General features: G+C 41.3%; 1 protein-coding gene across 1 annotated transcript; it reads right to left on the bottom strand.

Moving 5' to 3' along the window:
* Window positions 1-9,649, bottom strand: dhx8 (DEAH (Asp-Glu-Ala-His) box polypeptide 8). The gene is made up of 23 exons (XM_013908960.1): window positions 9,412-9,649; window positions 9,049-9,134; window positions 8,898-8,970; window positions 8,706-8,797; window positions 8,199-8,305; window positions 7,667-8,038; window positions 7,357-7,501; window positions 6,839-7,045; window positions 6,667-6,754; window positions 6,340-6,437; window positions 5,556-5,703; window positions 4,892-5,073; window positions 4,010-4,204; window positions 3,700-3,885; window positions 3,400-3,610; window positions 3,118-3,299; window positions 2,730-2,870; window positions 2,453-2,608; window positions 2,140-2,277; window positions 1,856-1,984; window positions 1,238-1,434; window positions 945-1,124; window positions 1-844 (listed from the first exon to the last, which is right to left on the bottom strand). Exons 1-23 carry the CDS (start codon window positions 9,518-9,520, stop codon window positions 625-627), a joined length of 3,642 nt encoding a protein of 1,213 aa, XP_013764414.1. The 5' UTR covers window positions 9,521-9,649; the 3' UTR covers window positions 1-624.
* Window positions 9,650-13,687: the final 4,038 nt, after the last annotated feature.

The following is a 13,687-nucleotide window of genomic DNA, read 5'->3' as shown; positions in this document are numbered from 1 at the left end:
TTAGGAAAATTCAGTATTTAATGAGAACACGTTTTCATAGTTTCACTGTAATTCTTTGATACACCGACAAGTGAAAGTCTCAATTCCTGTACAAAATACATCAAACAAATGTTTTCCCATCCTTTTACTCTGACATCAGTCGATTAGTTAAAATATAAAAGCCCCATTATGATTTCCTTTAGGTCATTACTTAAGACTTAACATTGCAGTACAATATTACTGTTACAATTTAGAGAATAGAAATAAATATAACATTGTTTTGCAAAATCTGCAAACAGAACATTAAAATCGCCAAATTTTCCTGCTAGTCTTAAACAAAGGAAATACCTCTGGTGTTTCTAAAACAACTGACACCAAGATTCCCATCCCATCTCAATTTTTTTTTAAAACAAAAACAACAAAAAGTCAAGAGTCAAGACGAATACAGAAATGTGATCAGTAAGTTTTGGTGGAAAATGTACACTGTTTACAAAACTGAAGGGAGGACTGACTGCAGCGTCAAATCAAACTGTGATGCAAACCCTTCATCCTGCAGGGTTTTCCCAGTGCTGGTACGAGACCACACGTCCGACTTTGCCACTACTGTCCAAGTACCCGAGTTGCGCGTTTGTGATGTCACACACATTATCGGCGTCTGAAGGCGCGTGAGATTCTCCAAGCGTTGGGCTCTTCGTAACGGTTGTACAGGGGCTCGAGGCGTTGCTGTTTCTTCTGCTTGCTGAGGCGGGTGGGGTCGGACACTTTAAAGAAGGCAGGTGCGAACTCCACCAGCCAGCGAGGGTCGATGGTGGTCACCTCACGCATGTACTCCTTTGTAGTCAGCACCAGCTCGTGGTACACAACCCTGTCGACAAAGAATTTGAGAAATCAGACAGTGCCCAACTTGCAAGAAAGATTTACTTCCTCTTTCGCTGTGGCACAGTAAAACTGAAATGCTGACATACCACTCAGGCTGCCGGTTGAACAGAGCACTGGAGGGGTGGATGTAAACAACTTGCTGGTCTATCAGGGTTCTGTAGCCCTCCTGAGGATCTTTTTTGGCCGCATTCCTGAAGAAACCACTGCAGATGGCTTTCTGGACTCGCACAGTAGCTTTACCACAAGATACTACATCCAGTTTATGTCTAGAGAGAAAAGAACATGTTAAATCTTTCTAAGCAATATAATTTCTTGCGCTACCGTTAACATTTAAAGTGATTTTTGATTTTTAGTATTTAACATTTTGGCTCTAATGTACCTGTCCATGATCCCCAGCATCTGTTTGCGGATATCCTGGGCTCTGCGCAGGGAGCGAGCCTGGATGAAGTTCTCGTAGCACCAGGGGTTGGAGAACTTGTTGTTCTTCCAGGAGTTGTAGACAGCTAGCAGGGTGAGGTGATCGCCCTCAGGTTGGTGGAACTTTGCCTTCTTCTGGTCAGCCAAGGCCTGCTTGTCCTTTAACACAAAAAATGGGGGGGGGGATCATTGAATTCAGAATACATTTCAAAATCTTTTACTATAAAAATGTTAAAAACATCACAAACACTCAGCTGCAGCTCTCATAGCCACCTGCTCCCAGATTTCAACATTTGTAAAGTTTTTAATGAAACTTTGCATTTTCAAGTTTAAATGTTTCTAAAAGCATCTGAAGTAAATAAGTCCTGAGGTTGCTAAAGATTTCCCAGAAGTGTTCATTTCCACTGGACATCCACTAATCTGTATAGAGTGGCCTTGATCTCAACTTAATGCAGTTAAACCGTAGTGGATTCAATGCTCCATTGATTCAAAGGAAGCGCTACCACAACACATTGCATGACTGCTTACACAGATAAGGAATGAGATGTGTAGAAATGACTGGACGGTGTTCAAAGCATACCTTAGGCCTGTAAAAGACATTCTGCACAGACAGCATCGACACGATTGTGAGCATCTCTTCGCTGCAGCCCAGATGGACGGACATGATCAGCATCTTACACAACATGGGCTCCAGAGGGAACTCAGCCATCTAGCAGACACAAACGCACAGGAGATTAAAAGTCTTATGAGAATAACAGAAAGACAAGAAGTTAAAGAAAATACAGCTACATAAATCTGATTACATGTAGATTTATCTGCTCTTCTTTGCAGCAGAGAGAAACCATTGGGTAAAAACATCCTTACCCTTCGACCCAGTCGTGTGAGTAAGCCTTCATCGTCCAGGGCTCCTAAGGTGTAGAGCTGCTCCATGGCTGTGATCAGAGTCTCCATAGGAGGAGCGTCCATGAAGTCAAAAGACAGCAGATCATTGATGCCCATTGCCTGGAGGAGTCAATATTAATATGAACGTTAGTGATCTGAAATGTTAAAGCAGAGGTCTAGTTTACTTCTCCTGTCTGTTAGTTGTTTTGTTTTTTTAACTCGTTCAATTTCTTCTTCTCAATAACGCAGGATGTCATCCTATGCAGGATAAGAACTGAAGGACAACAGCTCCTACCTTCAGCGACAGCACAGTGCTGGCCAAGTTGGTTCTCTGGATTTCAGGTACATTGGTTGTCAGCATCTCATCTCTGTAGGCTCTCTCAGTGTACAGCCTGTAACACTTTCCAGGGCCTGTTCTGCCAGCACGACCTGCCCTCTGCTTAGCCTGAGCCTGGAGCAAATACAATAAAGAGTTTTATGTCACCATAAATCATTTTGAAACACTAATGCCTTCAGCGAGGCTCTAAGACCTCCTTTGCTACAACATCAAGTACATCACAAAGCCGCTGTACCTGTGAGATTGGCGTCACCACCAGCTGATCAATGCCAGTCTTAGAGTTGTACACTTTCTGCTTGACAAAGCCTGGATCTACAACATAATAGATTCCATCGATGGTCAGAGAGGTCTCTGCAATGTTTGTGGCGATGACAACCTGAGAGAAAGAACAAAGGACGTTATATATTTCCTCTGAAGCAACAAAATATCCGGAATTGACTTTACCCATGTCAATATAAGGCCACAAAAATACTAAACACGCTGACTAAATCACTGAAACATATTATCTGAACCAAACTTTTAGTTCAACAGACAAATGAAAAGGGACAGTTACACAAACTGTAATTTTTGAACAAAACGAATGTTATATGTTTCTATAGATTCTAAAGATTTACTGAAGGTACCTTTCTGCTTCCTGGGGGTGCTGGGTCAAAGATTCTGGTCTGCATCTCACTGGGCAGGGCAGAATAAACTGGCAGAATGATCAGCTCAGGAACATCAGGCCCAAGAGACTTCATTCTCTCATAAAGGATCTCACAGGCTGTGTCGATCTCCTCCTGTCCAGTTAAAAACACCAGGATGTCTCCTGCAAAGGAAGAGTCACAGTAAGATGGATGACATGGACTGATACTGTCCAAAGATGGAGAGAACATCCATTTTTCATGACTTAAAGAGAAAATACATACCTGGAGGCTCAGTGAGATGAATCTGCATGACAGTGATGAGGCTGGCATCCAGGTAGTCCGTCTCAGGTTCTTTGGTGTAAAGAACCTCTACTGGATACGTTCTGCCGGGGATGGTGAAGATGGGTGCTTCATAGAAATACTGAGAGAACTTCACAGCATCCAGTGTAGCTGATGTCACAATAAGCTTCATGTCTGTGCGCTTCTGTACAGTCTGACAAACACAAGAAGAGACACTCAGAATCCCTTTTGTCTCTGATTCTCCATTAAGTCAGAGATTAAATGTAGGAAACCTTTGCTTACCTTCTTGAGGAGGCCAAAAAGAACATCAGTGTGGATTGTCCTCTCATGAGCTTCATCTAACATGATAATGGCGTACTGGCCCAACTCGGAGTCAATCAAACACTCTCTCAATAACATACCGTCTGTCATGTACTTGATTACAGTCTCAGGACTTGTGCAATCCTCAAAACGGATGGTGTAGCCCACCTGGAAAACACAAAAAGATAAGTCCCAATGAGATTAAGCAAAGCTGCAGTGTGCAAAAGGTGCTCAGTAATTATATACTGTAACACGATTGCACTTTACTCAAGATCAGAAATATTTAACTCACCTCTTGTCCCAGACAACAACCGTACTCCTCAGAGACTCTCTTAGCCACTGACATGGCAGCCACACGACGGGGCTGCGTACAGCCAATCTTCCCCCTGGCTGTGTAACCAGCCTCTGCCAGGTACTGGGTGATCTGTGTGGTCTTTCCAGATCCCGTCTCTCCAATGACGATCAGGATCTGGTTGTCGTGAACAGCCTGCAACAGATTAACAAGGACACGGCAACAGTTAGTAACTGGTAAACAAAAAGCATCCATCCTTATTTGGGTTTATTTTTTTTAGAGGGAATAACAGAGTTTTTATTGGGGGTGTTATATTTTACTTTGTCAGAACCAGAAGAAAGAAGACACCAGCTAAAAATCTGGTCATTAACATTACTAAAAGCTCAATTAACCTAATCATCAACATCAAGGACCAAGTTATGTAAAACATTTTAAGAACTTTTACATATCAACTTGAAAATGTCATTGCTAAATCTTAGAAAAAAACGTGAAAATATCCTCTTTAGGATAGCTATTTGTTATTAGACTTGCACATGTCAATATTTCCACCCCACTGGGCTGAAGCTTTGTGGATTTTTGTATTTTGAGGATGTTTTTAGGCTGTTTTAGTATTTCATAAGTTTTTTATTACACAACATACCCTGAAACGCTCAAACTATAAATGACCATATTAGCCCAACAGTCAGATTGAGCAATCTAAACTTTCAAAGTCCAATTTTAGTCATTTCTTTTCTTTTTAAAGGCCATTTATAGGTGAAAGCGTCTGCCTAGGATGTTTAACAACCTGCAGCCATCTTTGAATAGATTCAGTTAGAAACCAATTTTTGAAACGTGAAACTAAATCTCAGAAATTTCTCCCACTGAGTTTAAACTGTAATGAACCTGAATGAGCTGCTCTTTCAGCTTGTAGATGGGTAGGCTCTCTCTCTGCTCCAGGATAGAGAGTTGGGTCTTCTTTCCATAGGATGCCTTGTTCCCTCCAAACGCATGTTTCTTCCACTCTGGGATGTCATTGGGCATCATGCCAATGCCTCTCATGTTAGCGGCAATCTGTCGACCATCAACTGTAAGAGAGAAGAGGAAATATATCTAGCTTTACAACTCAAGTTTGACCGCATATTAAGCTACATCTCTGTTGGGTTGGCAGAATAATGCCCACCAGTGGAAGCCATCTAGACCACCTTGTGCTTAAGGAGGGCACACAGGCACACTAAACCATGACAAGACTATTCCGGCCAGATGGGGGGCGGCAGGAAACCAGATAACTATCTCCAGTACCGGCAAGCCTGAGGGGTGCTGTCTGCCAGCATGGAGGAAGTGTCGTGTCTGGGCTGTGGTTTTTAATAAGCAGGGCTAGCATACATGCTACAGTGCTACATTAATTTAAAGCTTATCCAAAAGCAAAGATAAAATATTGTCCAATAACATCTGAAAACCCAATTTCAGATACTTCCTCATGTCACGATTGCAGATGTGTTGCTCAACAAACTCCTATTTAGCATTAGTTTAAAACTGATTTAATGAGGACGTCCAAAAGATTTCTAACCATCTGGCAGCGGGTCAACCCAGTGTTTGTTCAGCCCCATGGGGATGGAGTCCATCTCTGCTTCCCGTGCCGCCTGCTTCAGTTCTCGTCTCTCTTTTGCCAGAGCACTCTGCATCATGGCTGCCTGGGACAGCGAGCCATCTGGATTCTATGAAGAGCACAGGAAGAGATCATAATTAAATACCGTATAAATCCTTAAATCCAAATTAAACCACATACTGTATTGCTCTGACTATAAGATCACTATCTGCAGGAGATGGTGTTTTATGCACCAAGTTGTGCCTTTTCCTGAATCAGTCCATGGTGATATATTATAGAAACTCATTTACTTCATAACATTAAAAATTTATAAACTCATCCATCTTTTTTCACCATTCTTGCTCAAGGCTGTGGTTAAGCTGGTTGGAAAGGTTCACCAGTCTATCCCAGCGCTGACACAACCACTCACACCTACAGCCAACTCAGCATTACCAATTGACCTAATCTGCATGTTCCACTGGGAGGAACCTAGAGAGAACCCAAGCAGGAAACACATGCAAATTCCTTACAGAAAGGCTCCAGCTGGCCAATGGATTCAAACCAGGGACGTTCTGTTTGTTTGACTGCCGAGATGTTTAAATTTAACTATTAAATATAAACAAGAATATTTCGCCAGAATTATAATATAATTAATTCAATTTATAAATCACAGCAGGGTGCTGGAAAACTTTATGGCCTGATCATTTTTTGAAAATTTACTCCTAGTTTATTCTTTTTTTCCTTTCACTCAAACTTCTACTGTTACCTTGACAATCTTGACAGGGCTCATGTCCATGCTTTGCTTCGTGTGGCCTCTCAGAAACGGTGGTTCCTCTTCAACCAGCTCAATTTCCAAGTCTTCATCTGTATGAAATGAAACCAACCAGTTAGCAATCAGGTCACACTTAGTCATGGTTCACATGAACAAGAGCTAACCCTAACCCAAATATACAAGATAGTATTAAATATTTATGCTTAATGCTAAAAAACTGAAATTGTTTAAATACTTGATGACTGTTTTATTAAGTGCCTTTACTAGCCTGAATTACTCATTTATTAAAGCAGTTCAGTCATAGACAAAACTATTTCTTACCCTCTTCATCATCAACTTTAGGAAGGATGCCTGTCTCATCATCAAAATCAGGAAATTCTTCTTTGGACAAAACATTGGCAGCAATCATCTGAGGATTTTAACAAACACCTTTTAAAATTAGATAGACGCACAGACATAAACGAAGCTTCAGCCACTTCAAATGTGAACCCACCTGTTTGATCTCCCACTTCTCTGGGTCTGAGATTTTGGTGAGCCTCTTGCGCTCCAGTGTGTCATCCTGTTCCAGCTCCGGCGCGTGGCCGAGGTTCAGGTTGCTCGGCCGATCAGGATTCCTCATGGAAATTTCCTCCCCCCCGTCGGGGCCAACGTTCCTCCTCCTGTTGGGGTTCAGGTCTTCTCCCGTCTCCTGGTCTACATCCTGGCAAACAGAGGAGGAAATAAAAATGTTCCATTATCTGTACCTGGAGCTGAGATACAACAGCTGAAAAATCTCAAGGAAAATTTGATTTAGTTCTACTGGCTGAAACTCACCAGAATGAATAAATACATACATTTATAATATAATAAATGTGAAATTAATTAAGCACAAATTATTTGATAAAAATCTTATTTCTTCAGGCAGGATCAGAAGGAAGACATCTGAAAACTTCCTTCACTTTAACACAGAAAATCTCTACTTACTACTCTAAAATCAACTGAGCACCACACTGTTATGTTTTGTTTTTTTACCTTCATACTGAGGCTGGTCTTGGACCCTGTGAATGAGAGCACCTTGACTTTGACTCTTTGGCCTTTGCTAACAACGTCGGCCACGTTGGCCACACGGCCCTCCCTGCGCAGCTCAGAAATGTGGACCAGACCCTCCCATCGCTTCCTAGAAATTGAGAAGATGATCATGGACAACTTTAACAATGAAATAAGAGACAGGACAAAAGAGGAGACATCTCTAAATAGTATGCACTGAAAACACCTTTAGTAACCAGCAGACCCCTTTAAAACTGAAAGTATATTTATACAATGTTTGCGACCTTATACTAACCTGAGTCCCTCAAGCTGAACAAAGCATCCAAACTGCATGATGCTGGTAACCTTTCCATTGTAGATATCACCAACAGAAGGTTCCTCAGGTGGAGGGCGATCCACGTGTTTGTCCTTCCAGCGGTCAGACTCTCTCTCTTGGTCTTTTCTCGGACTAGGTGAGCGCTCAGACCAGCGGGAAGATTTGTCTCTTCTCTTGCCACGGTCTCTATCTCTATCTCTATGCCGATCACGGTCTCTGGAGCGTGACCTGGATCTGGAATAGGATCGGGAACGATGCCGTCTCTTTCGGTCCTTTTCCCGATCTCTGTCTCGATCTCTGTGTCTGTCTTTTTCTCTGCTTCTGCTGCGACTTCGCCTGTTTTTTTCTGATCTACGAGAGGAGAAAAGCCAGAAATACATAATACAATAAACACAACAATAATATCCTGAATTCAAACAGCCGTCACAAGTTTGCTAGTTGGAGCACAGGTGTCAGAGATTTAAATAAACCCAACATGACAATGAAATGTGACCAGTGACTTGAGTCTTACCTGTTCTTGCTCCCTTTGGACTCTGTCCCACTGACACTGGGCATGAACATTTCCAGTTCCTTCATGGCATCAGCTGCTACTTTAACATCATCTTCATCCAGGAGAGCCTACGAAGTTCAGTATAACAAAAATCAGTCAACATAAATTGGTCAACGTTTCTATTGCCTACCTACAAGCATCAATACCACATTTGGTATTTTGTGTATATATTGTCAGTATATATTGTATTATCATCGCAGTTTCTTAAAATATTGTAATTTTGAGGCTGCATCTCCTAGCTGTACTGCCAACACCAGCCCTTTCATGTAAACACAAAAAGGAAAATCCTGGGTTCACTTATCAAAATGATAACCAGCTTAGTGACACCGTTTAGCCTGATTGCCAACAGAAGACACCATGTGTGTGTTTAGATCGTTTCTTTGTACAGCGCCCATGTGTACAAGCTTGTTTTGCAATAAAGATAATGTGGACACTGTAGCTTCATGTCAGTTTGATAAAGCCACACACCTTCGGTGCCGGCTCATTTGGTCTACACAGTGCAGGAAACATCTCCCTCAGCTTTTCCTTTTCTGACTTCGGCTTAGCCACAGACTCGGATGCTGGAAGAGGAGCACACGGTTAGAAATGTCACTTTTAAGGAGTAAAATATGTCCTTGGGACCATTAGCTGCCCAGTTTACAGTTAGCCTAACTACTTTACCTTTACTTGTAGATGCTTTGGATGGTGGTCGCATCGTCTGAATGAGCCTGAGCAGATTACTGATGAGAGAATCCTACAATAAGCGAAGAAAACGTTAATGTTTAGTTGAATAACAATGAGCTTCATGAACAACTCGTAGAGACTAACTTACTGTGAATTCGGCTCCATTTTCGAGTAAAAGTGCTTTGAATCCATCAAAGCTCGGTTGTTTTTCGGCAAGGCTGATGACAAATTCAGCTATAAAGGAACCACAAACAACACATTAACGAAGAACTACATGAGACTCATAACTGTCGAAGTTTATATCCCAGCATTAAAAAGTGACCCACAACGAATTTATTGAATGATTAGTACGTAAAGTTTTTTTTAAATCTAGTAAACGACACAATACATCCAAAAAGAACTCATATGTTTACAGTAAATACAGATGCTAGTTTGCTAACAACCGCTAGTTAGCATAAGCTAGCTAGCTAGTTTTGGCAGAAGGCGATTTTTAAAGACATAAAATACGTACCTAAATCTTTGTCATTTATTCCCAGGTGGTTGTCAAGCTCCGTGCAGACTTTCGACACTAAAGACAGATATTCGAGCTGCGATAGCTCGTCGACTCCGATGTCTGCCATCGTCCACGAGTTGTTTTTGTTCACACAACGTAGACGCCGGCAGACATATTGGATATGGGCAACATCCCCTTCCGCCCTTTACGGAAACACTTAGTAGAGTTCAAGGTCTGGCTCCTACTTGCCACACGATGGCACTCAAAACCCTCACAATAAATTTGAATTGAAACGTCTCCACCACAGATGTCTTCACATGTGGGGTTTTCATTTCATGTCGTTTGCAAGAGGTTTGCCAGTTCTTAGCCCATATGCTTTCCTCCTTATTTTGCCTTTTGTGCTTGTTTTATAAACTGTATATGGTTTATTCGTGCAAATGTTTAATACGTTCTTTTTTGCCACAATATAGATGATAAATTTACTTTTTTTTTCATGTTTTATGGTCTTTCTTCTCAAGTGGCGAGAAATGAAAAAATAAAGCCAGCACCAGCCCCTCTTATGTTCAATTGAGGTTTCTCTGAAAGCAAGTTAATGCCCATAGACTCCTTTATTAAAGCATCTAAACGTTGCTTCATTAAAAAAAAGCATGTTTAGAACCTAACACCATAAATTAATTTGGTATGTAATGAGTTAGGTGCGGCTGTTTTGACTGACAGGTGTGCTGACACAGGGAGCTGTAGCTGACAATTGTCTTCTGTGCTTCACCCCCACTAATCTGAGGCACTGAAGTGAACCTTTCACCAGTGAACCTTTCTCTATGTTGTGAACTTCTTTCGTCCCATTTTAGTACAAATATCACAAGAATCTGGTACATCGTTTTGGTGAGTGAAATTCTAGTATATAGCTGTTCTTTGCACCCATAAAGTGAATTAATACATCATGATGACAGGTAAATATGAACACATCTGGCTACAAATATCAACAAAAAATGGGCAAAATCCTAAAGATGAGGCTTTGAAATGCAGATCCAAAAACCAGTGGGTGATGTTATGATGATGGGCCATAACTTGGGATGCATTTTAAAACATAAATGTCTGTTGTTGCCTTGTTGCAGTTGCAAACCGTTGCAGTGCAATGAATAATTAATTGCCACTGATGAGTGCAGGGTATTTGAAATGATAAAAGAAAGCCTCAACCCTGCTACTAATGGTATGTGGACAGGTATAGTTGCCGTCTTGACTTTTATGGTTTTGGCCAGAGAATGTAAAGGCACTCCTCTGTTTCAGCACGTCATGCACATACCCAGTCCATTAAGATAAGGTTTTTTATGCTTAAGTAGCGAGCAGCCCTTACCTCATCCCCATCCAATGCATTTGCATGAAATTGCAAATGCTTGTGGGAACTACTCTCTGCAGTTAGATCTTTACACAAGAGCAGAGACCGCTAGAAAATGAACGACCAGTGATTTGGCATGAAATGTTCAGCAACCGCACATATAAAAATTTAACCTCCTAGGACCTGGTGTCCACATATGTGGACATCACATTTTGGGTTGTCTAGACCAAAATACAAAATTTTGCTCTACCAGGGCCTGATATCTACGTACGAGGCCATTATACTGCTACTGTTCTATCAAAATTTAAAACGAATGTCCTCATATGTGGCTCTCAATTTTCTCAGAAACAAAAGTCAGGGAAAGAAAAAATCTGGTAATTCTTTGTTTTTACATTCATCAGGTCCCAATCAGCCCAAATAGCAAAGAGAAATAAAAAATGTATGCCATAAAAGAGTTCGGGTCTTAGGAGGTTAAAGATTACCCACATGCACTGTATGCTGAACTATGTGTATGGGTCATGAGAAGCAAAGTGATTTGCAACAGCAAGAATTCAGTTTCTAGTAATGAATCATGTTGTGCAATCGTGAACGTTTAAGCAGTTTCACGCTATGACTTTACTTCTGTTTTTGTTTCTGCCACTGTCGCTGATTCATAGTTCTTTACCCACTAACTGTTTTATCTCTTGTGCAGTCTTGAGAACGTTTCACTGAGGTAAAGGTGCAAGGAAAATCAAGACTGTATGTTGTATCACCTGCATCTTAACTTACTGCAAAAAGCTATGTTTATATGATAAATTAAGGTATGCACTGCACAGGAGATAACCTTCCTCGTCTACTCCTTGGATACCTCCCAGCTTTGATCTCATGACTGATAAATCACCTGCAGTCTTATAGCTCTTTTAAACCTCAGCTTCGCTCTGCAGAACCCTTTGTTTCTCGTTCTCACTCATATGCGCCCCAAAGGGGGCAGAGCTCCCATGTAAGCTGCTCGTTTACCATTGGGAAAAACCCGGAGTTCTAAGTTTTACCCAAGGACACTTCGGCACAGGGTGGGACCAGAGATCGAGCCGCTAACCCTGCGATTAATGGACACCCCACCCATCTTATGAACCCTAGTGCATGTTCACACACACACACACACATACATACACCACCACCATCTGTCTGTTTACACATTTCCCTCAGTTGGTGTCTAGTTGGCTCCCTCCTCACAAGCCTCCCGCCTGTAATCTCCTTATTAAAATCAATCCTCATTACCATTCATAAACACACTACTTATTTCACACACCACTTTAATCCTGATTAAGAGCCTTGTTTTCGCATAACATCCACATAACTTCTGACATTTTATCATTTTTGAAAAGAACATTATCTCCCAATGTGTTTTGCCGTGTCAGACGAGTCCTGAATTTCACTCATGTTTGATCTTTTTTTTTCCTTTTACTTCACTTGACATTTCTGCCATCACATCCTTCCATTTGTTCCTGTAGTATGACTTAGCCAGAAAGGGATTCTCATGGAGAATCTCCCATTGTAGCAGTCTGCTTTCCTAATAAATCCCTCATGATCTTTTGCAAGTCAGTTTCTCCCACTCTCACACTGTTCAAAATGCAATCTGGAATTTATTTCACTGTTTATCTCTTTGGTACTGTCTATGCTGCCAAAAGTTCAAAGCATGTACACAGCGCAGCCAGAAATGTGTGGACACCTGAACATTACACCCATGTGTGATTGTAAAAGATCTCATTCCAAAGGTATGGGCATTAATCTACTGGAACAATGTCCTCCAATCTTCAGGGACAGGCTCAGATTCTGCCACAATAGTATTAGCGAGGTTGAGCATGGAGGTAGGGTGATAAAGTCTCACTAACACAGAGTGCTCTGATTCATCCCAAGGCTTCTGAATAGAGGTGAGGTCAGAAAATCTGCATCTGGCTTTGCATGCTATGCTATTGTCATGTTGAAACATGCAGTTGGCACTTATTTTTCTAAAGAGCCCTTACTTCACTTTAAAGCATGGGTGTCAAACTCCTGGCCTCGAGGGCCGGTGTGCTGCAGGTTTTAGATATCACCCTGTTTCAACACACCTGAATCAAATGATTAGGTCATTACCAGGCTTCTGGAGAACTTCAAGATATGTTGAGGAGGTAATTTAGCCTTTAAATCAGCTGTGTTTGGATCAAGGAGACATCTAAAACATGCAGGACACCGGCCCTCGAGGCCTGGAGTTTGTGAGCTAATGGGTATGTTCAGTAAGGAACACCAGTAATCATGCGTCTGTGTGGTATCCTGTGTTTTCAGGCTACAACTCTATTCTTTACATTGCTTCTTCTTTCACACGCTTTCAAATTCAGTACTGACACCATGTCTTGGTGCATGCTTAAGGAAGGAAATCTGAGAAAGATGATTTTGTTCATGTAGACGTAGTGTTTTCATTTCATCTTCTCACACTGAAAATGTTATGTCGAGATGGACAGAATCGACTTTATGGGATCAGTAATGGCACCATTACTCTAAACCAGTCCTTTTCTTGCCCATCTTCTGTGAGCCAATAAGCCTCTTTCCTGTGTGCTTCAGTAATCTCAGTACTCTTCTGTCAGTCTGCTTTTAAGAGTATCATTTGTGCATCCCTTTTTCCCATTTCCACCTCTCCCTGGTCATTCAGAGCCTCGTTCAAGCCTACATCTTCACCTTTACCAGCACCAACATCTAGACTCTACAGAGATCCTTACCAAAATCCAATCATCGCTGGGACTCAGAACTGCTATGATGATTCAATGTAGTATGATCAAGAAATAGCTTATTAATCATATTTGAATTATTACTAAGCTTATTAATTAGAATCAAATGTTAATAAACCACATTTCAAAGCATCTCGATTTATCGAACTTCATATAAGAGATGAGTGCACTTTCTAAATCTAAAAAGTGAAGTCAGTGCGATACTGCCTTAAACTGT

The sequence above is a fragment of the Pundamilia nyererei genome, unplaced genomic scaffold (genome assembly GCF_000239375.1).
Source record: "Pundamilia nyererei isolate P.nyererei 1_Seehausen unplaced genomic scaffold, PunNye1.0 scaffold00017, whole genome shotgun sequence".
Classification (NCBI taxonomy): Eukaryota; Metazoa; Chordata; class Actinopteri; order Cichliformes; family Cichlidae; genus Pundamilia; species Pundamilia nyererei.
This window is presented reverse-complemented; position numbering and strand designations above follow the sequence as displayed.